The sequence below is a fragment of the Pelodiscus sinensis genome, chromosome 2 (assembly GCF_052426305.1).
Source record: "Pelodiscus sinensis isolate ZL-2025 chromosome 2, ASM5242630v1, whole genome shotgun sequence".
Classification (NCBI taxonomy): Eukaryota; Metazoa; Chordata; order Testudines; family Trionychidae; genus Pelodiscus; species Pelodiscus sinensis.
In genome coordinates this window covers 262,649,190-262,674,248 of record NC_143053.1, presented here as the reverse complement: position 1 = coordinate 262,674,248, position 25,059 = coordinate 262,649,190, and the positions used below count along the sequence as shown (strand labels likewise).

Genomic DNA, 25,059 nt, shown 5'->3' with positions numbered 1-25,059 from the left:
CCCCCCTGCAGCATATCTAGGGCCTCTAAGAAAGATACTGTGAATTGTCCTTACACCCTGCAGACTGCTGTTTTGATGTCCCTGTGCTACAGAGCAGGGCTGTGTGTTCTCATTTAACCATTCTCATTTTGTCTTATTTTATTCTCTTTAATCAGTTGTTGTTTAATAAATTGTATTTGCTTTGAACCTTATGAAGTGATCACTGGGCCAAGAAGGCCTGCAGTGTAAAGAGAGCACCTCGGAGTGGGGACACCCTAACTCCTGCCCCTAGTGACTACAAGGTCAGGGATTAAGCCCCAGGAAACCTGGGCCCTGCCTTGTTGGGGTTTCAAGGGCTCTGCTACTCAGGAGAGTGGAGGGGGAGCCCTCAGGATCAGGGAGCCGTGGGGTAAAGGAAGTGGGAGCGGGGACTCAGATCCTTTCGCTGGTTCATTTCACCGGGGTGTATAGAAGCCAGGAAAGTTCCCCACAATAGCGGGATCATTCCCCCGCTTACATAATGATCTTCCCTCTTTTCCCATGACAATTTAATTTACGTAAGAGCCTTTGGTGAGGGACCTTGTCAAAGGCTTTCTGGAAATCTAAGTTCGCTATAGCCACTGGATCCCCTTTGTCCACATGTTTATTGATCTCTAGTAATAGATAGGAGGAGTGCTGACCAGTGTCTGGTGACTAAGGGCTAGCAAGGATGGTGGCCAGGAGGCCAGAAGAACTACCAGACCACTACCCCCAGTGCTGGTTTCCTGTTTCCAGAGTCCCACTGCACTCCAGAACCCCTCCTAGTGCCACCGCCGGTCCTTTCATGGACTGATAACTATTCCGCCGTGTAGGAAAGATAGAAAATATGGCAAAAGACCACCTTGGATCAACCAGGAGATCTTGCATGATCTAAAAAATAAAAAAGGAGTCACATAAGTGGAAAGTAGGATAAATTACAGAGGATTAATATAGGCAAACTATACAGGAATGCAGGGACAAGATTAGAAAGGAAAAGGCACAAAATCAGTTCAAACTAGATACAGACATAAAGGGAAATGAGAACACTTTTCACAATTATATTAGAAGCAAGAGGAAGACCAAAGACAAGGTAGGCCCACTGCTCAGTGAGGATGTAGAAACAATGACAGGAAACTTGGAAATGGCAGAGATGCTTAATGACTTCTTTGTTTCGGTCTTCACCAAGAAGCCTGATGTAGGAATGCCTAACATAGTGAATGTTAGTGGGAAGGGGGTAAGTTTAGAAGATAAAATTTAAAAAAGAACAAGTTAAAAATCACTTAGAAAAGTTAGGTGTCTGCAAGTCACCAGGGCCTCATAAAATGCATCCTAGAATACTCAAGGAGCTAATAGCTAAAGGCTCAGATACCTCTTCTATAATCTTTGAAAAATCATGGAAGTTGGGAGAGATTCCAGAGGACTGGAAAAGGGCAAATCTAGTGCCCATTTATAAAAAGGGAAATAAGAACAACCCAGGAAACTACAGACCAGTTAGTTTAACTTCAGTGCCAGGGAAGTAATGGAGCAAGTAATTAAGGGTATGTCTACACTAGCCACCCTAGTTCGAACTAGGGTGGCTAATGTAGGCATTCGAACTTGCAAATGAAGCCCGGGATTTAAATATCCTGGGCTTCATTTTCATGTTCCCGGGCGCCGCCATTTTTAAATGCCCCTTCGTCCAGACTAACTGCCCGCGGCTACACACAGCACAGACTAGGTAGTTTGAATTAAAGCTCCTAATTCGAACTAACATTATTCCTCCTGCAAGTTTGGAAAGGAGAGGACTGAGAGGGGACATGATAGTAGTTTTCAGGTATCTAAAAGAGTTTCAGAAGTAGGAGGGACCAATATTGTTCTCCTTGGCCTCTGAGGATAAGAGAAGAAGCTTAAACTGCAGCAAGGGAATGTAACAGTCAGGGCTGGGTCTGGACACAGCTGACAGCGTCCACTCAGGGTGAATTGCTCAAAACCAGGACGACTTACAGCCCCTGACAGGAGACCTTTCTCAAATAGGCCACACATCAGCCACACCAAGCGCTTCAGCTGCCAATCCAGCCAGCAGGAAGCCTCATGAGCAAAACCCCTCTGATACCCCAGCTCTCCCTGTGCCCCAGTCAGCCTTGGGCTAGGGGGGCGCCAGGCCGGGGTGGGAGCGTAGCGCATGTCTCACAGGACCATGTGATGCTCAGGTCAGTGAGCTGGCAGCTGGGCCACGTGCTGCCCCTGGAACACACTGGGAGCAGAGGCAGCTGGCAGCTGGTAAGATGAACTTACCGGACTGGTTCCTCCAGTGCCTGGCTCTGAAGGAGGGGAATGGGAGGGCTGGAGTTGCTTAGCTCTGAGGGAGGGGCATTTGGTTGTTGGAGGTGCTAGGGATGCCTGGCTCTGGCATCAGCTGGTAGAAAACCTGCCAGTCTCCAGTGGCAGCCCATGGTCAGGCTGGCCAGGGCCAGGTGGCAAGGAGCAGGGGTTGGGGCCCCAGAGGCATGTAAGGTCAGGCAATGGCAGGGGGAGAGCACAAGTGGGGGTGGGGATGGGTCTTGGGAGGAAGAGGTAGCTCAGGAGCATTTTGGGAGGGAGGAACAGTGTGTGGGTGGGGCCTTGGGGCAACAACAGCAGGGTGGGGGATCACAGGTCCAGGTGCTTGAGCTCCCCAGCCCCACTTTTTGGTCACTTCTGTGGTTCTGGGCTTGGAGAGCTGGGCCCACCCCAGAGCAGTGCCCAGCCAAGGCAAAGGACAGCCTGTGCTAAGGACCCGCAGGAAAGTGATGGATTGGATGGTGGAGAAGTGAGAAGAGCTTTGTCATTTGTGAACTCCGCCCGCAAGTGCTGGGGGCTGAGGTGTGGGCAGCTCCCTTCCCCGTACGCTGAATTTGCCAGTGACTCAGCACCTGGCACTCGGTTCCCTGCTCACTGACTTTCAGCCACTCACCCGCCTGTCACTGGACCACCTCACTTGATTTCATACGGACACAAAGCGCTGTCAAGCAACCGATGGTGCCATCCACCCACTGGAACAGTACCAAGCCCACATGACTAAGGCAAGGCTAGTGCCATTGGGGCAACAACAGCAGGGTGCGGGATTACAGGTCCAAGTGCTTGAGCTCCCCATTGGTAGCACTCAGAGGGCTTTCCCAAGGAGGCCAGCAGTGTTCCCATTTTACAGCTGGGGAAACTGAGGCACAATGGAGACTGTGACATGCCTGAGGTCACACACCAGACTGGACTAGCAGCTCACTTTCCAGTGGTTCAGGGGCTGTCTACAGGGGTAGTGAAGATGTGACTGCAGCACAGCCCAGCATAACCCGCCTTGCTGCCATCTGACTAATGTGGGGAACAACCGCGGGGTGGGGGGCTTCAGCAATCATGCCCTGCCTAGCTCGTGCTGCGATCAAGCCACCCCTTGCTCAAAGGAGACAGTCCTGGGAGCTGCCCGCCAGCCTACGCTGCAGCCCAACTAATGACAGCAAGGGGCAGAAACAAACCCAGCAGCCACCCCCTGCCCCCGCTTCTCCCATCTGCTCAGCCCCACCCCCAGGCTTACTGAGCCCTGTGGGGAGAATGCTTCGGACCTAACCAATTCACTTTCCTCGTGCCACAACACTTGCCTAGAGGTACCACAGGGCCCGGCCCCTGGACCCCACAGTGCGGGAGAGAACAGGGCCTGACCTGACCCCCAGTTCAAGGGATCCATTTGAGGAAGGGGCCTGGCACCAAAATCCCACTGGTGCACTGGAGGCTACAGGGCCTCTCTAGGGGGCGCTGGCTCTGGTTCAGTCCCAGGGCTGGGGGCACAGGCTGGCTCACGGAGGTATGGATGGGCTCTGGGGATCTGTCCCTTCTAGGGGGCACCAGCACCTACCTGGGGCTTCCAAAATTGAGTTACCCTAGCTTATCCCTGACAGGTGTCTGTCTAACCTGCTCTTAAATATCTCCAGTGATGGAGATTCCACAATCCCTCCCTAGGCAATTTATTCCAGTGTTTAACCACCCTGACAGGTAGGAAGTTTTTCCTAATGTCCAACCTAAACCTCCCTTGCTGCAGTTTACACCCATTGCTTCTTGTTCTATCCTCAGAGGCCAAGGAGAATAATTTTTCTTCCTCCTCCTTATGACACCCTTCTAGGTACTTGAAAGATGCTCTCATGTCCCTTTTCAGTCTTCTCTTTTCCAAGCTGAACAAGGCCAATTCCTTCAGCCTTGCCTCATATCTCATGTTCTCTAGACCTTTCATCATTTGTGTTGCTCTTCTCTGGACTTTCTCCAGTTTCACTACATGTTTCCTGAAATGTGGCACCCAGAACTGCACATGATACTCTAGCTGGGACCTAATGTAGATGGCTCAGTCCCTGCCTAGAGGACGTGAGACTGGGTGGGTTAATTTCCAATCCTCCTGTTTATTCTTTTCCTAAGCCAGGAGGGCACAGTAGTTCTGACGGGGGCTCTGCAGAAAGGCAGCCCGCACTGCCCCCTGCCTGAAACCTTGTGCAGGTGTTAAACAGCTGTCCAGCCCACCCTAGAGGTGACTGCATTTCAGCGTGCCTGAAGCAACACAGCACCAGCAATGGACAGGAGAATGGCTCCCGGGCATGGCTTGCTCATGACTGCTTCAGTCCCGTTGATGGGCTTCAGCCCCTTTCTTCCCCTCCCCCACTTTGCAGTGGGGCTGTAGACTCTGGGGGAGAGGGCTGGAGGCAGGCAGAGGTGTTTCCCTGCAGCAGATGTAGACACGTCTCTGTATTCATCATTCTCTCATTGAAGTGTTTAGCTTTGTACTGAGTCCTTTTACATGGAAACTTTGAATTACGTCTTGGTAGAACAGTCCCTAGGACAAGTGAGGCAGAGACTGTCCCTGTGGGGCGAGTGAGGTGGTAATGGATAAGGCGGAAGGTGACACCTCTGGGCAGTTGCAAGGGTTGGAGAGGGGAGGGAAGCCAGATCCAATAACAATGAGCCCTGGGAAGTGGGTTCCAGAGCCGTAGCGAGGGTGTTATGAGCCCGGGGGCAAAGGCAAAATTGGCACCCCCCCCACCACCAAATGGTGGGGCCCCGAACCTGGCCCACAGCTGAGCCCGACCCTGGGAGGAGTGTGGGGAGCTTGTATCGCGTCTTACCCAACCCCATCCAGTTTGGGGCTGAGTCCCACAAGCACTAACCCTCTGGCAGATGTGGAGGGGGTCGGGCTGGGGGCAGAAAGGTGGGGAAGGAGGTAGCTCCAGCCAGTGGTGGTGGGCAGGGGAGGAGCAGGCGAGCAGAGGGATGACAGTGGGAGTGTAGGGGGACTATTCTGGCACCTCACTAGTGTGGCACCCAGGGGCCACTTCCCCTCCTCCAGCCTTCCTCACTACACCACTGTAAATAATCTGCCTCTTAGGATATTTATTGTTTAATGAATTACAGTAAAACTCCAATAGTCCGTCATCCAATAGTCCGGCATTCCTGATAGTCCGGCATCAAAATGGCAAGAGCCTAGTGAGCGAGCTGTGGCAAAAAATGAGTCACAAGGTAACAACGGCAGCAGCTGAACTGAGCAAAAAGGGTAAAAAAGGCTTAAAAAAACTAAAACATTACAGTATACTGTATACAGTATGTACAGTAAAAAGGGATAAGAACACTTTATATACAGTATATAATGTATACAGTATATATATAACCATCTTATAATACCTCCTGATAGTTCGGCATATCTGATAATCCGGCACCGCCTAGGTCCCATAGGTTCCGGATTATCGGAAGTCTACTGTACTTATTTTACTAACTATAGACTTATAAATTATCAAGTGTTGTGGTTTACATTCTGCTACATATTTTTGTCTCTTTAATTTGTTCATATCCCATTTTCATTAGGTTCATGTCTTTTACATTAAAAATGTCAAATCCTTAAATATGTAAATTTTATAAAACACAAGAGAAATTAATGTTATACAACCTAAATATGAATTTCATCACTATATTTCATTCAAGCATTTAAAACCACTGTTACAGCAAATGAATAACACATTGCTTTAATGAAGAAAAAGTAAAAAAGATTTTGAGCATATCAAATTTATTGTAATAGAGGGGTAGCCGTGTTAGTCTGATCTTGGTAAAATAAAAAGAAAAAAAAGTCATGTAGCACTTTAAAGACTAACAAGATACCTAATACATTTATTGTAAGCAATCTGTAATGCTTCCTAACTGCTCATTTACTTACTTAGTTAACCTAATTGTTTTTCACATTATCGCACAGTGAAAAACTACATGAGACTTAAGAATGTAAGGGTATGTCTACACTACCCCCCTAGTTTGAACTAGGGGGGTAATGTATGCATACCGAACTTGCTAATGAAGCCCGGGATTTGAATTTCCCGGGCTTCATTAGCATAAAGCCGCGCCGCCATTTTTAAAAGCCAGCTAGTGTGAACCCCGTGCCGCGCGGCTACACGCGGCACGGACTAGATAGTTCAGAAGCCTAATCCGAACTATCTAGTCCATGCCGCGTGTAGCCGCGCGACACGGGGTTCGCACTAGCCGGCTTTTAAAAATGGCGCGCCGGCTTTATGCTAATGAAGCCCGGGAAATTCAAATCCCGGGCTTCATTAGCAAGTTCGGTATGCATACATTACCCCCTTAGTTCGAACTAGGGGGGTAGTGTAGACATACCCTAAGAGATTAATTTACCTATTAAAATAACACTCTGAAATTTTTTTAAATAAAACTAACACACAACACAAGAATCACCCTCACTTTCTCAAAGGTACTTGAAGCAATAAATAGCCTAAGGCTGAGGATACCCGGCAAGCGAGGCTTTCTGTCTGCCTGAGGACTTTCTCCTTCAGGCTGCCGTGAGATTCTACCATTAAGTAAAGCAGAGAGGTCTCTCTGATCGGCTCTTCCAAATTTCACACAAGCCATTCAACTGAAGCCATAGATGTCAAGATTCAAGGCCAATCTTGCCTTGAGCAGATTGCCTCTCCGGGTGTTCACAATCACAACATCCAAACATGTGTAAGACTTTTAGTTGAGAAAGCCACATTAATCCCAAGTCTCTGCTATGACTGGGAGATGGAAAATCTGCAACAAAAAAGAGAGTTACTCACCCTGTGCAGTAACGTCTGTTCTTCGAGATGTGTGTCCCCATGGGTGCTCCACTTGAGGTGCTGGGCTCGTCCCAGCACTGCAAACCGGAGGAATTTTCATTAGCAGTAGCCCCCCTACCGGACTGCTCCCCTTCGCGCCTTTCATCTGAGCGTGGTCCGGTCCTGCCAGTTTCCTCCCAACCGGAAGCACCTGAAAGATATAAATAGAAGCTCTGAAGCAGGGAGGATGGTGGGACATGGAGTACCTATGGGACACACATCTCGAAGAACAGACGTTACTGCACGGGGTGAGTAACTCGCTTTTCTTCATTGAGTAGTGTCCCCGAGGGTGCTCCACTCGAGGTGAGTACACAGCAGTGGTCCAATGTTACATGAGTGCTTTGGACCTATCACCCCTGGTGCATGGCAGTGGCAGTGGGGAGGTGGCAGAGGGGAGTGTGGCAGTGACAGCAGGGATGTGGGGGGGTAAAAATTTTTCCTTTGCCCCTGGGTGCATAACACCCTCGTTATGCCTCTACCCACAAGATTATGCTTGGCCAATCCTTTAGAATTTAAAATCTAATGGTTTATTAATGAAAGAAAGAAAGAAAAGCATGAGAATAAAGTTGTTGAGAATACATTACATGCATCGAATCACCATCTTGCAGAGATGTCTCTGGTGTACATCCTATGTCAGAATGGGTCAGCAATTCTTCCCAGCTCTCTGTCCCTCAAAAGGCTGCATCTGGGATCAGTAGCAGTATTGGAGACAAGATGGAGTCTGCCTCATGGCACTTTATATCCATCCCTGGTATCTTTCAAATGGAGCAGGTAACACAGTTGAGTGACCTGTCCCTGTTTCATATGCCAGCAGCCATTTTCCCCTGGCTGATTTGCATGTTCCCAGATGCATTCCTCAGGTGTGTATTGGCCTCTCTGAGACTCATTGTCCTCGGGGCACTGTTAATTAGCATAGTCATCGGCTGAATAATTGTTCTTTCCAACAGGCAGTCTAGAGTCCATATTCATAACTCTACATAGATATCATACAAGTACATGAGTGGCACACATACAATCAGTAGGACATAAGCTTTCATTTGACACCTCACATGGCCCCCTTTGTACAGACTTTAGGGCAACTCCCCCTCCCCTGGATGCAGCAGTGATCTGGCTTCTCCCCTTAAAATCCAATAACGTGACCCGGAGGTTCAGGCTGGACATCAGGAAAAACTTCCTAACTGTGAGGTTGGTGAAACACTTGAAAGTAGGAATAAGAAATCCTCTGGAAAAGGCTTTATTTTCCGGAGAATAACGTCTAGACTGGCGCTTTTCTCCGGCTTTTCCCCAAGCCGGAAAAAAGCGGCAGCCATGTAAATGCAAATGCCGCGGGGGATATTTAAATCCCCCGCGGATTTGCCTATTCCAAAGTCTACATTAGCATCCCTTTTCCGGAAAGGGGTGCCAGTGTAAACGTAGCCCTGATGTCGGCTTAGAGCTCACTCAGATCTGAACAGAGGCCACCAAGACCCACTCACTGTGCTGCTCCACTCCAAAATGCAATGTCTTGAGGGATGTTAGATAATGTTTATTTTAGCAATCGTGTAGCCACTGAAAATTTTAATCAATTATACAGTTACTAAAATACTTGCCTGGGTAACAAACAGAAAGAATTAGAGGCTCTGGCTCAGTGCAGGAACTATGATTTGATTGGAACAACAGAGACTTGGTGGGATGACTCGCATGACTGGAGCACTGTCATGAAAGAGTATAAACTGTTCAGGAAGAACAGGCAGGGGAGATAAGGAGGAGGAGTTGCACTGTATGTAAGAGAGCACTATGATTGCTCAGAGCTCTAGTATATAGAGGGAGAAAGGCCAGTTGCGAGTCTATGGGTTATGTTTAGAGGTGCAAACAATAGCAGTGATGTTCTGATTGGTGTCTGCTACAGGTCACTGGATCAGGTGGATGAGGTAGACGAGGCTTTCTTCAGACAACTGAGAGAAGCTTCCAGATCACAGGCCCTGGTTCTCATGTGGGACTTTAATCCCCTGACATCTGTTGGGAGACCAATACAGCAGTACACAGGCAATCCAGGAAGTTTTTAGAGAATGTTGGGGATAACTTCTTGGTACAAGTGTTGAAGGAACCGATCAGGGGCTGTGCGCAGCTTGACCTGCTGCTCACAAACAGGGAGGAACTAATAGGGGAAGTAGAGGCGGGTGGCAACCTGGGAAGCAGTGACCATGAGATGGTAGATTTCAGGATCCTGACCAAAGGAAGAAAGGAGAGTAGTAAAACACACACCTTGGACTTCAGAAAAGCAGACTTTGACTCCCTCAGAAACCTGATGGGCAGAATCCCCTGGGATGCTAACATGAAAGGGAAAGGAGTCCAGGACAGCTGGCAGTATTTTCAAGAAGCCTTACTGAAGGCACAGAAAGAAACCATCCCGACGCGTAGCAAGAGAGGCAAACATGGTAGGAGACCGGACTGGCTTACAGGGGAAATCCTTGGTGAACTTAAGCACAAAAAGGAAACTTACAAGAAGTGGAAACTTGAACAGATGACTAGGGAGGGATGGGAAAAGCTGAAGTACTCAGTGCTTTCTTTGCTTCTCTCTTCCCAGACAAATGTACTAGGTGACGCAAATATGGGATGAAGGTGGATAGCCCTTGGTGGGGAAAGAACAGGTTAGGAACTACTTAGAAAAGCTAAACGTACACAAATCCATGGGCCCGGGATTTAATGCATCCGAGGGTACTGAGGGAGTTGGCAAATGTCATTCAAGAGCCTTTAGCCATTATCTTTGGGTATGTCTACACTAGCCACCTAGTTTGAACTAGGGAGGCTAATGTTGGCATTCGATGTAGGACAAGTGTAGAGCCCTGCACTTGGGATGGAAGAATCCCAAGCATTGTTACAGGCTGGGGACCGACTGGCTAAGTAGCAGTTCTGCAGAAAAAGACCATGGGATTCCAGTGGATGAGAAGCTGGAGATGAGTCAACAGTGTGCCCTTGTAGCCAAGAAGGCTAATGGCATATTAGTAGGAGCATTGCCATCAGATCCAGAGAAGTGATTATTCCCCTTTATTCGTCTCTGGTGAAGCCACATCTGGAGTATTGTGTCCAGTTCTGGGCCCCCAAATGCAGGAAGGATGTGGACTCATTGAATAGGGTCCAGTGGAGGGCAACCAAAATTATTAGGGGGCTGGATCATATGACTTATGAGGAGAGGCTGAGGGAGTTGGGTCTGTATTGTCTGCAGAAGCGAAGAGTGAGGGGGGATTTGAGAGCAGCCTTCAACTTCCTGAAGGGAGGTTCCAAAGAGGATGGAGAGAGGCTGTTCTCAGTGGAGGCAGGTCTCAAGTTGTGGTGGGAGAGGTCCAGGTTGGAGATTAGGAAAAACTATTTCCCTAGCAGGGTGGGGAAGCTCTGGGATGGGTTCTCTAGAGAGATGGAATCTCCATCCCTAGAGGTGTTTAAGTCTCAGCTTGACAAAGCCCTGGCTGGGTTAAATTAATGGAGATTGCCTATCTCCTACAACTGGAAGGTACCTTGAAAGGTCATTGAGTCCAGTCCCCTGCCTTCATAGCAGGACCAAGTACCATCCCTGACAAATATTTGCCCCAAATGGCCTCCACAAGGATTGAACTCACAACCCTGGGTTTAGCAAGCAAATGCCCAAACCACTGAGCTATCCCCTCAGTGATTTAGTTGGGATTGGTCCTGCCTTGGGCAGGGGGGCTGGACTTGATGACTTTCTGAGGTCTCTTCTAGCTCTGTGATTCTAATCACTCCAGCCCCGTCCTGGGGAGGTGGAGCTAGTTTGCAAGTCCCTGCAGCTGCCCCTGTCTGGGGAAGGGGGTCCAAGCTCCCTGCCTTCAGAGGCGGCTCCAGCATCCCACAGAACTTCCTCTGTTTGCAGCAAGCCCAGAGGCAGCTGGAGGACGGGGGGGAGGGGTTATGTAGTTGTTTGGATGAACCAATAAACCTATGCTTATTGGGTAATTGTTTAAACCACTATATGCAAACACCCCTAGTTTCCATGACAGTTAACTTAGACCTCACAACAGTTATATTTACAGAAAAGAAAATCCCTAAACTCACACACTATTACTCTATTACCTTTCCAATGTCCTTCCTACAGGCCCACAATTTGCCGGACAGTGCACCGAGAAACCTGAACTACGGATTGTTCTTGTTGGCAAAAAGGGAGCTGGGAAAAGTGCAACAGGAAACAGCATCCTTGGGGAGAAAGTGTTTGAGTATAGAATCTCAGCACAATCATTGGTAGTGAAATGTACTAAGAGGAAAGGGCATTGGAAGGGCAGGGACATTGCTGTCATTGATACTCCTGGTCTGTTTGACACACGAGTCGCTTTAATGGAAACTATGCAAGAAATCGGGTGTTGTGTCGCACTCTCCACCCCAGGCCCCCATGCTATCGTCCTGGTGATGCAGCTGGGTCGTTTCACTGAAGAAGAAAAAAAAACAATTGAACGAATACAAGACATTTTTGGGGACAAAGCTGCACAGCACATGGTCCTCCTGTTCACCAGAAAAGAGGGCATAGAAGGAATGCCTTTACATGATTATATAAAAGAGTTTAATGACAAAGATCTTGAGACATTGATAAAAAGGTGCAGGAATCGATGCTGCGCTTTCAACAACAAAGCAAGAGGCCAGGAGCGGGAAGCCCAGGTGTCAGAGCTGATTGCAATAATCGATAAGATGTTGCAGCAGAATGGAGGCTCTCATTATACTAATGAGATGTATGAACATGCACAGAAGGAACGTCAAGAAAAAATCAAGATGCTCAAAGAAGCTTGTAAGGAAGAGATGAAAAGAAAAACAGGAGAAGTGAGATCTCAGTATGAGAAGGAATGTAAAAAAATAGAGGAAGAATTAAAGGGAGGCTCTTATGATAAAACTTTGACAGAAAAGAAGGAGGCCCTGCGACAAATATTGGACAAAGATTTAGAGGAAATAAACAACCGCTACCGGGAACAACTGCGAGAACTCAGAGAAAGGGCTGACGAGGATGTTACTATCCCAGGAGCTATTTATAAATCATTCTCAAAGACATTTTCAATTTTGAAACACGGGTTTGAGTAATGATTGACTTTCTGTATTTTTGTATTTTCTTGCCATTTTTCCAGTTTTTCAGTAGTTCTGACAGGATAATCAGTATTTGGAACACATTTATTTGCTAATTATTTCTGCATGGAAGTTTGTATTTGCATCAGCTTTATAGTTAACCGCATGCTTTCATACCCTACACCTACTGCATGCAAAGCATGAGCAAATATAGCTCTTAGCATTTGTTTTTATTAAGATTGCATGTTGGATCCTTTAAAGATCCTGACTATGGCTATTAGATCTCTTCTGAACTAAGAGCTGGAATAAATTTGGGTTGATGTGTGTATATGCATTGTGCAAATATTGTCAATCAGTATTGTGGTAAATATAGATCTTACTTCTGTTCAGGAATTGTTTACAGAAATCAGGAACTGTTCATAAAAATAACCATTCATGTTTATTCATTGATCGGTTTGGATGAACAGTTCTAAGCTCATTGGCTGTTCACCCTATTAGTCAGTATTCAGCATGCGTAACTTGTGACTGGCCACTCATATCATATTATACTGTTTCAGCTTCAAGATTGAAATTTAGCGAACTGGAGAATAACAAAGATGCATGATGTGGTATTTCAGCCAATAATCTGAAAATTCATGAAACATTGAAGTTTAACAATTTTTTTATATTCAATTCTGCCTTTTTATTCATTAAACCCTGTGTTTATGTCTACACTACAGAGTCATCCTAGCGGAGCATCCACACCTCACGTGCATTTTTGTGCAAAAAAATTTGAAAGAGCAGAGGGGTTTTTCCACTTTAGGTAGTCCTCTTTCTATAATGAATAACTCCTTTTTGTGCAAGAGCTCTTGCACAAAAAGGCATGTGTGGACAGGGAAGAGGGTTTTTTTGCACAAAAAGAGGCAATAAAAAAAACCACAGGTGCCCTGATGGACATTCTGTAAATAGCAATCAGAGTTTCCTTTTGAGAGTGTTCATGCAGTCTGTTTGCTCTCTTGTGCAAAAGCACAGTGCTTTTGCGATGAGCTCTTGCAGTGTAGACGCGCACTTATGCGAGAAGAGATCATCCATAAAAACTTCCGCAAAAACTTCTTGTGCAAAAAGCCTGTAGTGTAGACATTTCCTATGTGACTACATAAGAACCTAAGAATGGCCAGGCTGGGTCAGGCCAAAGATCCATCTAGTTTAGGTTATGTCTACACTGCAGGCTTCTTGCACAAGAAGCTTTTTGTAGAAGAGATCTTCCGCAAAAACTTCTTGAACAAGAGCACGTCCACACTGCAGAAGTGCACCGGAAAAGCACTGCGCTTTTGCGCAAGAGAGTGTCCACACTGCATGGTTGCTCTCTCGCAAGAAAGCTCTGATTGCCATTAACAGAATTGCCACCAAGGCACTTGTGCTTTTTTCAATAGGGTTTTTTTGCGCAAAAAGACCCTGCTGCCCATCTACACACACCCTTTTGCACAAGAGCTCTTGCGCAAAAAGGCTTATTCCTCATAGAAAGAGGAGTAACTATTGTGCAAAACCCCTCTCTTCTTCTGATTTAATGTAAGTTTACTTAATGCAAAAACGCGTTTGCAGTGTGGACGCTCCGCAAGTTTTTGAGCAAAAACTCTGTAGTGTAGACATAGCCTAGTGTCCAGTCAGCTGACAGTGGCCAGTGCCAGGTGCCCCAGAGGCAGTGAACAGAACAGGAAACCATCCAGTGATCCCTCCCCTGTTGCCCATTCCCAGTTTTAAAATACACACCTAGTTCTAATTCCACATAACTTCCACAGTCCTACAACGTACCTGTGGATATAGCCTACCTGCAATTAGGTAATGTCATTCTACTGCACTTTCCTGTGTAGCTTCTGATTTGCTGTGAACTGTCTTGAAATAATTTACATGAATTATGAATGATACTATGAAAAGAAATATTATTTGTTTTTAACTTCATGAGAGCACTTGGGTTTTTAGACTGGGCTGACTCAACATAGTTTCATGCTGAATTTTAGGACACATTAATTAATCCCAATATCATTTATGAAGTCAATTAGTTCATATTATCACCCATTTATCATTATGCTATGTTATGGTTAATTTATATGCTATTTCATATATAATCAATGTCTGCTGATTAGATTTAACTTTAGAATTATAGACATATAGAATTAAATATTTAGCAGTGATGTGTATGTATCAGTATATAAGTGTAGCCTGGCTGAAATGTCAGGCCTATAGGCTAAGACCTGTAAGATGTTTACTTAGCTGCACTAGGTTATAGGCTTAAGAATGATTGATGGACATGAGTGGGTAACCTAGGAATAGCCCTGTGTCCCAAAGGTCACAAGATTACTATAAAAATGTGCCAATAAGTGAGTGCAATAGACCACAACATGTTGTCTGAGGACACTTGGTTGAAATATCCTGGATTATCTGTCTTAGCTGTAGGGTACATACCATGAGAATAAGAGGAGCTACAAACAACTTATGAAATATATGGTGTCCCAATATGCAAGGGATGTGAAAGCACAGATAAGGGAAGGAGAGCTGACTTGTTCGGGGATACACATAAGCTGCTAGGCAGAGTTAGAATTACAGTATATAAAGGGTTCCCTGATTTGGTGAAAGTGGGATCATCCATGGGAAAAGCCCCAGCAGGAAGTATCCCTCCACTGACGATCAGTTGGCGATAGGTTCATTGGATTCTCAAATAATTTTGGGGATGTGAGTGACTACAGTTATACTTATTGTGCAGGGCTTTGTAGGATTTCAACATGCTTGGGTCATTGAAACCTTACGTACTGCTTTAATAAAACTTGTACAGATAAAACTTTGTGTTGGTGTCTGTGGTCATTATCCTGGGACTTTGTGTATTACTAGAGCAAGGGTGAGCAAGATACGGTCCCCAGGCTGGGTGGGTCCTGCCAAGCCTTTAACCCAGCCAATCTGCCCGTCACCTAGAGCAGCACCGCTCAAAGTGGCTGGCTGCTCCCTGTGACTCTGCTCTGCAGTGGGGAGGCTTTGCACACTGCTTCTGCCCCAGCAAAATATCCCAACTCCTATTGGCTGCAAACTGGCCAAATGGAGCTGAGAGACTGTGCTGGGGGCAGGGACAGTGTAGCACAATTTCTCAGTTCTCATTGGCTGGGCAAAGTGTCACATGGAACAGCCAGCTGGGGGCTGCTGACAGGCACAGAAGCTCCCTTAAGAGTGATGCTGGCAGGAAGCTGCTTAGGTAAGTATCTCCTGACCAGAGCCTGCCCCTCCCAGACCCTGCACCCCTTCTTCTACCCTTCCTGGACCCTGCACTCAAATCCCCTGCCCCACATCACCACTCAAACCCTCTGCAGCCTCCTCCCCCACCCCAGATCACAACTGCCTCCCATACCCCTCCCAAACTCTGTGTAGCCACCACCAGCAGATTTGAACCTGGGACCTATGGAGCTTATTGTAGGAGCCTCTACAGCTTGTGCTGAAAGCCAGTGGGCACTCAGCTTAGGATGTAGAGCTCCCTTGTTCTTATCTCTGGCTTTAAGTGCTCTAAGTGCCATTACATGGGACAGCGACCCACACTAAGGCTACGTCTAGACTGGCATGATTTTCCGCAAATGATTTTAACGGAAAAGTTTTCCGTTAAAAGCATTTTCAGAAAAGAGTGTCTAGATTGGCACGGATGCTTTTCTGCAAAAGCACTTTTTACGGAAAAGCATCCGTGACAATCTAGATGCGCTTTTGCGCAAAAAAGCCCCGATCGCCATTTTCACGATCGGGGCTTTTTTGCGCAAAACAAATCTGAGCTGTTTACATGGGCCCTTTTGCGCAAAAGCTTTCCGCAAAAGGACTTTTGCCCGAACGCGAGCAGCATGTATTTCCGCAAGAAGCACTGATTTCAGACAGTAAGAAATCAGTGTTCTTGCGGAAATTCAAGCAGCCAGGCTGCGTCTACATTGGCTCCTTTTCTGGAAGGGGCATGCTAATTTTTCAGATCGTAATAGGGAAATCCGCGGGGGATTTAAATCTAGAGACAGGAGCTCCAGCAATGCCCCTTCTGCATGATACCTGCCTTGCTGGGAAATCCTAGAGCCCGGCACGGCCAGGGAGGCTCTGGAGGGTGGAGTCGGAGCTGTGAGCAGGAGACCTGGGCAATTCAGGGCAGAGTAACAGTCTCCCATTGCTGTTTGGTGCCTAACTCCTGTTGACTTTCCATGGGAATTAGGAGCCTAGTGGCCCCTTGTGCCTCTGCAAATCTCCCTTTTTGGCTCTTGTCTCCACAGCTTGCGCCCTTCCCCTGGTCAGCCCAGCAGTGGGGGTGGGCCTTCCCCTTCCCATTCCTGCACCGGAGGATGCTGCACCTGGTGGTGCGAGGCAGAATCTGATGGGCTGGGCCCTGGCCAGTTCTCACCCAGCTTCTCTGAGGGCCGAGGGAGGGCAGGAAGCTTCCTGGGTGAAGGGGTGTAAGCTGGTCAGCTCTGGGAGGGGCGCCTCCCCTTTGGGGTCAGTGGGTGGCCACTCAGAACCGCCCCAGCGAAGGAGGAGGAAGGTGGCGGCTGCTCTCCTCTCCTGTGCTCTGGAGAGCCCTTCCCTCCCTCTCTCCCCTGCCCTGCCTGCTGCTGGAAGTCCTCTAGAGCCCACCCCCTGCTGTAGCTGAGCCCCTTCCTCCCTCCCTGGACTGCTGCCACCACAACCACCCACAGCTTGCTGCTGTCTGGGGGGGGGGCTGCCGGCCTCCCTCCTTTCCCCCCCAGAGGGAGAAGCGAAGAGAACTCTACCAGCACCCACCACTCAGAGGCCTTCCCTGACTGGCTGCCACCCGCCTGCTGCTGCTGAACCACCTGCACCCCGCCGAGGAGGAAAAGAAGGTGACCACCATTTGGACTGTGGAGGGGGTTTGTTTACTGAGACTGAGCTTTGTCTGCTCCTGTCATCTTGCTTGCCCCACCTATGCTCACCCAGCACTATCCCTTCCCCCAGTCTCCCAGTAGCCCTCTGCCTCTACCCAGAGCACGTGGCCCCTGCCCCGTACGCTTGTACCCCTCCCCTTCTTAGTTAGCCCCCCTGCACACTGCACCCCCTCGATGGCCCCATAATATCCTTTTGTACCCAGTGCAGCCGGAGGAGCCGGCCCCTGCCCTGCACCCGTTACTTCGCCCCCTGCCCATCGTGCTGGCACCCTCCTCCTCTGCTTCCAGCCTTGCGGGCAGGAGTGGTTGCTGGCTCCAGACACCCACGGTTCCCCCACTTGTGTCCAGCCCCCACTAGCACCCTCCCTTCCTGCAAACAGTCCAGTGGGAGGGAGTGGCTGCTTTTCCCTTCCCCTTCCCCTTCCCCTTCCCTCCCTACTCGCAAACCCCCGCCCTAGCGCCCCCCCCCCCCCCGCCACCGCATACTTACGAGGAAGAGTGGCTGCTAGTTTCCCTTCCACAGTTTTCCTACAAGAGCCCTTCCTTTGCTGGCACCCTCCCTCCCTGACAACAACTCAGCGGGAGGGAGCGGTTGCTTCCCCTTTTCCTCTGGTCTCCCCTCCCCACCACTCCTCGCTTTGTGCCCTCCTCTGCCTTCAGCCAGTGGGGATGAGTGACTGCTGCCCCCTTCCCTCTGTTCCCCCCTCCCCCAAAGTTCAGTGCCCTCCTCCCGAGCCGCCAATCCAGAGGGTAGGAGTGGCTGGCACCTCCCTCCAACTCACCCCCAAATTTAGCACCCCCCTTCCCTGCCCATCTCTTAGCTGGGAAGAGTGGTTGTTTTGCCCTCCCAGTTCCCCTGCTGGGGTATGTCTACACTACAAAGTTAATTCGAACTAACAGATGTTAGTTTGAATTAACTTTGATAGGTGCTACACATGCAAACCGCTAGTTCAAACTTAATTCGAACTAGCGGAGCGCTTAGTTTGAACTAGGTAAACCTCATTCTACGAGGATTAAGCCTAGTTCAAACTTACTAGCTCGACTTAAGCACTGTGTAGACCCTTAATTCGAACTAGTGGGAGGCTAGCCCTCCCCAGCTTTCCCTGGTGGCCACTCTGGGCACCACCAGGGAAACTCTATTGCCCCCCTCCCGGCCCCGGACCCCTTAAAGGGGCACGGGCTGGCTACGGTGCCTGTGCCAGGTGCAAGCCTGCCAGCACCCAGCCAGCAGACCCTGCACCTGGCACAGATCGAGCCACCCACCCGATGCCCCCCAGTCCTTCCCCTCTTCCCGGGACCAGGCTGGCGGCTCCCGGGAGCTTGCCCGGGACCGCAAGAGGCAGGAACCCGCCTGGGCTAGTGCAGACATCGTGGACCTCGTCCACGACCTCCACACTAGGCACAGGAAAGTGGCCGTCTAGGGCAGGAGAGCTGCCAGCCTGGCCACCCAGGAGCAGGTGTGCATGAAAATCAAGGTGGTCCACTGAGACCCCCAACCCTGAGCCCTGAGCTTACAATGGCCGTACTGGGTCAGACCAAAGGTCCATCTAGTCCAGTAGCCTGTCTGCCGACAGCGGCCAACCCTAGGGACCCGGGAGGGGATGGACCAAAGACAGTGACCAAGCCATTTGTCTCGTGCCATCCCTCTCCAGCCTTCCACAAAATTTGGGCAAGGACACCACTCCTACCCCCTGGCTAATACCACTCCATGGACCCAACCTCCATCACTTTATCTCACTTCTCATTAAATTCTGTTCTAGTTCTAGCCTTCACAGCCTCCTGCAGCAAGGAGTTTCACAGGTTGACTCTTTGCTTTGTGAAGAACAACTTTCTGTTACTAGTTTGAAGCCTGCTACCCATTCCTTTCCTTTGGTGTCCTCTAGTCCTTCTATTATGGGAACTAATGAAGAACTTTTCTGTATGCACCCTCTCCACCCCACTCATGCTTTTAGAGACCTCTATCCTATCCCTCCTCAGTCTCCTCTTTTCTAAACTGAAAAGTCCCAGTCTCTTTAGCCTCTCTTCATATGGGACCTGTTCCAAACCTCTGATCATTTTAGTTGCCCTCCCCTCTCCCACCCTCTCTCTTCCCCTCTCCCACCTCCTTTTCCCAGTCTCCCCCAGTTTTGTTCAATAAAGAGAGTTTCTATTTTTGACCACACGTTTTCTTTATTTTGTACATCAGGAAGGGGGGCTAGGGAGGGGTAAGTGGAAGGAGGTGAGGGAGGAATGGGGCACGAGCCCCCGATGGGGAGGACTGGGCTGGCTCTGCGGGCTTCTGGGGGTGGAAGCTCTCCTGCAGCCCCCCAATTGCACCCTCTTCCCAGATGGCAGCCTGCGGCAAGTGCAGCCGGGTTGATGGCCGAGTGCTATGATGTGCCGAGTGTGGGTACCCTGGGCACTCCAAGACAGGACTGCTTTGCAAGCGGGGCACCCCTGAGAACTGTCTGTCCGGGGTGGGGGTTGGGTCCCTTTAAGCACAGCCCTCGGCTAGCCTGAGACAGCAGCTCCTCGCTCTAAGTCCTCCTCTGATGCCCTGCCAGCACTGCTTCCGGCCATCCTTAACCCCGGTTCAGGGTACACTTAATGTGGACATGCTAGTTCGAATTAGCAAAACGCTAATTCGAACTAGTTTTTTAGTCTGGATGCATTAATTCGAATTAGTTTAGTTCGAATTAACGGAGCCATATAGATTTGTTTGTTTGGTAAAGGGAAATGAAGCTACGATTTAAATAATCGCGGCTTCATTTAAATTTACATGGCTGCCGCGCTGAGCCGACAAACAGCTGATCAGCTGTTTGTCGGCTCAGCGCGCTAGTCTGGACACTCCGCTGTCGAAATGAAAGCCTTTTATCGACCTCCCTGGTAAACCTCATCCTACGAGGCATAACGGGGAGGTTGATAAAGGGCTTTCAGGTCGGTGCGGAGTGTCCAGACTAGCACGCTGAGTCGACAAACAGCTGATCAGCAGAGCGGAGCAGCCGTTTAAATTTAAATGAAGCCACGATTATTTAAATCGCGGCTTCATATCCCTTTGCAGATCAGCCTAATCTACATGGCTCCGTCGATGGAGCCATGTAGTCTAGACACACCCCTAGAGTGTGCTTGTCCCATGCAAGGGCCTAACGGGGGCTGGTAGTGACTGCATCACAGGAGGTGACACACACTACTCCCCCTGCAGGGCCTCAACTGGTCCATCATTTACCTGGCTCTGTTGGACAAACATCCCAGAATGCTTTGTGGCCTGGCATAAGTTACAGCTAAATAAGAACCCTAACAGCAGAGGGAGAGACATTGATAGGTCCGCGCAGAGGAGCAGAGGCCTTCTGCTGAGGTGGGTGAGGTGCAGACTCACGGCCAGGACTGAGAGGTGTTAGAAGGTGTTCATAGAATCATAGAATACGAGGACTGGAAGGGACCTCGAGAGGTCATCGAGTCCAGTCCCCTGCCCTCATGGCAGGACCAAATACTGACTAGACCGTCCCTGATAGACATTTATCTAACCTACTCTTAAATATCTCCAGAGATGGGGATTCCACAACCTCCCTGGGCAATTTATTCCAGTGTTTGACGACCTGACAGTTAGGAACTTTTTCCTAATGTCCAACCTAAACCTCCCTTGCTGCAGTTTAAGCCCATTGCTTCTTGCTCTATCCTCAGAGGCCAAGATGAACAAGTTTTCTCCCTCCTCCTCATGACACCCTTTTAGATACCTGAAAACTGCTATCATGTCCCCCCTCAATCTTCTCTTTCTAAACTAAACAAACCCAATTCCTTCAGCTTTCCTTCATAGGTCATGTTCTCTAGACCTTTAATCATTCTTGTTGCTCTTCTCTGGACCCTCTCCAATTTCTACACATCGTTCTTGAAATGCGGTGCCCAGAACTGGACACAATACTCCAACTGAGGCCTAACCAGCGCAGAGTAGAGCGGAAGAATGACTTCTCGTGTCTTGCTCACAACACACCTGTTAATGCATCTCAGAATCATGTTTGCTTTTTTTGCAACAGTGTCATACTATTGACTCGTATTTAGCTTGTGGTCCACTATAACCCCTAGATCCCTTTCTGCCATATTCCTTTCTAGACAAGCGGTGAGGAGTCCTCTGGCACCTTATAGACTAACTGAAGTGTAGGAGCATAAGCTTTCGTGGGGAAAGACCCACTTCGTCAGATGCATGTAGTGGAAATTTCCAGAGGCAGGTATAAATATGCAGGCCAGGATCAGGCTGGAGATGACGAGGTGGATCCAATCAGGGAGGATGAGGCCCACTTCTAGCAGCTGATCTGGAGGTGTGAATTCCAAGAGAGGAGAAGCTGCTTTTGTAGTTAGCGAGCCATTCACAGTCTTTGTTTAATCCAGAGTTGATTGTGTCAAACTTGCAGATGAACTGTAGCTCAGCAGTTTCTCTTTGAAGTCTGGTCCTGAAGTTTTTTTTGCTGCAGTATGGCTACTTTTAGATCTGCAATTGTGTGTCCAGGGAGATTGAAGTGTTCCCCTACAGGTTTTTGTATGTTGCCATTCCTAATATCTAATTTGTGTCCATTGATTCTTTTACGTAGGGACTGTCCAGTTTGGCCGATGTATATAGCAGTGGGGCATTGTTGGCACATGATGGCGTATCTTACCTTAGTAGATGTGCAGGAGAATGTACCAGTGACAGTATGGCTGATCTGGTTAGGTCCTGTGATGGTGTTGCTGGTGTATATATGTGGGCAGAGTTGGCACCGAGGTTTGTTGCAGGGATTGGTTCCTGAATTCGAATTATTATGGTGCGGTGTGTAGTTGCTGGTGAGAATATGCTTCAGGTTGGCGGGTTGTCTGTGGACAAGGACTGGCCTACCTCCCAAGGCCTGTGAAAGCGAGGGATCATTGTCCAGGATGGGTTGTAGATCACTAATGATGCATTGGAGAGGTTTTAGCTGAGGACTGTAGGTGATGGCCAGTGGTGTTCTGTTGGTTTCTTTCTTGGGCTTGTCCCGTAGCAGGAGGCTTCTGGGTACACGTCTGGCTCTGTCAATCTGTCTCCTCACTTCCTCGTGTGGGTATTGTAGTTTACAGAATGCTTGTTGAAGATCTTGTAGGTGTAGATCTCTGTCGGAGGCGTTGGAGCATATGCGGTTGTACCTCAGTGCTTGGCTGTAAACAATGGATTGTGTGGTGTGTCCGGGATGGAAGCTGGAGGCATGCAGGTAAGCGTAGCGGTCGGTAGGCTTTCGGTATAGGGTGGTATTGATGTGACTGTCACTTATTTGCACCGTGGTGTCCAGGAATTGGACCTCCTGTGTAGACTGGTCCATGCTGAGGTTGATGGTGGGGTGGAAGCTGTTGAAATCATGGTGAAATTCTTCCAGAGTCTCCTTCCCATGGGTCCAGATGATGAAGATGTCATCGATGTAGCGTAGGTAGAGAAGGGGTGTAAGTGGACGAGAGTTGAGGAAGCGTTGTTCCAGGTCAGCCATAAAAATGTTGGCGTATTGTGGGGCCATGCGGGTGCCCATAGCAGTGCCACTGGTCTGGAGGTATATGTTGTCACCAAATCTGAAATAGTTGTGTGTGAGGATAAATTCACAGAGTTCAGCCACCAGTTGTGCTGTGGCATCATCAGGAATACTGTTCCTGACAGCTTGTACTCCATCTGCATGTGGGATGTTTGAGAAGAGAGCCTCTACATCCATGGTGGCTAGGATGGTGTTTTCTGGAAGATCACCTATGCATTGTAGTTTTCTCAGGAAATCCGTAGTGTCACGAAGGTAACTGGGAGTGCTGGTGGCGTAGGGTCTGAGCAGAGAGTCCACATAGCCAGACAGTCCTTCAGTAAGAGTGCCAATGCCCGAGATGATGGGGCATCCGGGATTTCCAGGTTTGTGGATCTTGGGTAATAGATAGAACAACCCTGGTCGGGGCTCTAAAGGTGTGTCGATTTGTTCCTGTGTTTGTTTAGGGAGTGTCCTGAGCAGATGGTGCAGTTTCTTAGTGTATACCTTAGTGGGATCTGAGGAAAGTGGCTTGTAGAATTTGGTATTGGAGAGTTGTCTGGCAGCCTCCTTTAGGTAGTCAGGCCTGTTCATGATGACAACAGCACCTCCTTTGTCAGCCTCTTTGATTATAATGTCAGAGTTGTTCCGGAGGCTGTGGATGGCATTGCGATCTGCACGACTGAGGTTACCAGGCAAGTGGAACGAGGAGTAATGGTACTTCAAATTAGAGATCCTAATTCGAACTACCTACTCCGTGCCGCGTGTAGCCGCGGGCACGGAATTCGGACTAAGGTACATTTAAAAATAGCGGTGCCCAGGAAGATGCAAATGAAGCCTGGGATATTTAAATCCTGAGCTTCATTTGCAACTTCGAATGCCTACATTAGCCTCCCTAGTTCGAACTAGGGGGCTAGTGTAGACATACCCTATGATTCTCTGATGACCTGTGACAAAAAAGGAGGGTGGAAAGAGAAACTGAAGGGAGAGACCTCTCTAAATTCACCAGTCAAAGAGCAGTATTGCCAACCCGAAAATCACAAGGAACACGTACACAAAGTTATGAGAATGGTCTACAAATCATAAGATTTTTTTAAAAAAATAAAACATGTTGTATTTTTATTGGCCTTCTGTTTCTTGAGTATTTAGGGTTCATGTTTTAAAGCTTTCCTCCTTATCTGTAAGGCCCAGAAGTATAGAGAACTTTTTTTAAATGAAAGCTGACATTCCTACATAATCAATTGACTCCAGGCCTTTAGAAAAACACCAAGGCTGCGTCTAGACTGGCCGCTTGAATTTGCAAGAACCCTGAAGATCTGATGTAAGATCGTCAGTGTTCTTCCGCAAATACTATGATGCTCCCATTCAGGAAAAAACCCTCTTGCGCAAATGTATTTGTGCAAGAGGGCCAGTATAGACAGCTCAGGACTGGTTTGCGCAAAAAAGCCCCGATGGCAAAAATGGCGATCGGGGCTTTCTTGCGCAAAACCACATCTAGATGGGCATGGACGCTTTTCCGCTTGTGCAAAAGCGTCCATGCCAATCTAGATGCTCTTTTCCGCAAATGCTTTCAATGGAAAACCTTCTCCATTAAAAGCACTTACAGAAAATCATGCCAGTCTGGACGTAGCCCAAATGTTTTGAGACTCATGGTAAAACAATGGAGGAATTCTTATGAGCCCATGATTTGCCCAGTATAAATAAAAAAACCACAGTATCTTCTCCACTAAACATCCTAATGAGATACTGCAATTGGTGACCTGAATTTAACAGCTCCTGATATGAACAGGAGTTTTTCATATTTGAGATAGATTACCAGGAATCTTACATGACAATATGAAATCTTTCCATTCTCAAGTCAGCATATTCACAAAGCACCTATAATTTTGATCCATGCATTTATTGGATAGTGAAAGAGAAAGGAGGGGAACTAGTGTAGATAAATGTTCAAATTAAAAAAAAAAAGCCTGAAGGAATTAGAACTGAGCTCCTACATCTCATGTTCAGAACTGACTAGGACACTTATGACCAGTTTTTCAAAGGTGCGTAAAGATCAGATAGATATCTTTGAAGATCCGAGTTGGCAGCTGCCTCTTTAGGAGCTTAATTACCTTTGAAAATCTGAGCTTAGATTTCCAGGTCCAATTTTCAAAAATGACTTTAGTCACTCATAGAATCATAGAATCATAGAATAATAGGACTGGAAGGGACCTCGAGAGGTCATCGAGTCCAGCCCCCCGCCCTCAAGGCAGGACCAAGCTCCACCTACACCATCCCTGACAGATGTCTATCTAACCTGTTCTTAAATATCTCCAGAGAGGGAGATTCCACCACCTTGAGTTGCTTTTGAACTCAAGTGCTTTTGAAAATTTTAACTGGGGGCCTAAAGAGACAAAAATAGACAAAAGCGTGTGACATCTATTTTTAACTAAATGTTATATTATTTTTCTCCCAGGGGCAACTGACCCCTCTCGCCCCCTCACTACACCACTGCCCCCTCTCCTGCAGATCTATCATCTTATGCATGTGCAAGATCTGTGAGAG

At 48.2% G+C, this 25,059-nt stretch overlaps 2 protein-coding genes across 4 annotated transcripts in view; both read left to right on the top strand.

Annotated features, from left to right (window-relative positions):
• The window catches only part of LOC149525497 (uncharacterized), a 48,252-nt gene extending 33,196 nt beyond the window's left edge, over positions 1 to 15,056 (top strand). For both annotated transcript variants that reach the window (XM_089775943.1, XM_089775942.1), the window contains exon 4: positions 11,203 to 15,056. In XM_089775943.1, coding sequence (XP_089632069.1) covers positions 11,203 to 12,170 — 968 coding nt within the window. In that variant the 3' untranslated portion in view covers positions 12,171 to 15,056. The remainder of the gene's footprint in view (positions 1 to 11,202) is intronic.
• Positions 1 to 25,059, top strand: part of LOC112545555 (stonustoxin subunit alpha-like) — a 298,534-nt gene that overhangs the window by 263,525 nt on the left and 9,950 nt on the right. The gene's annotated exons all lie outside the window — the stretch shown is intronic.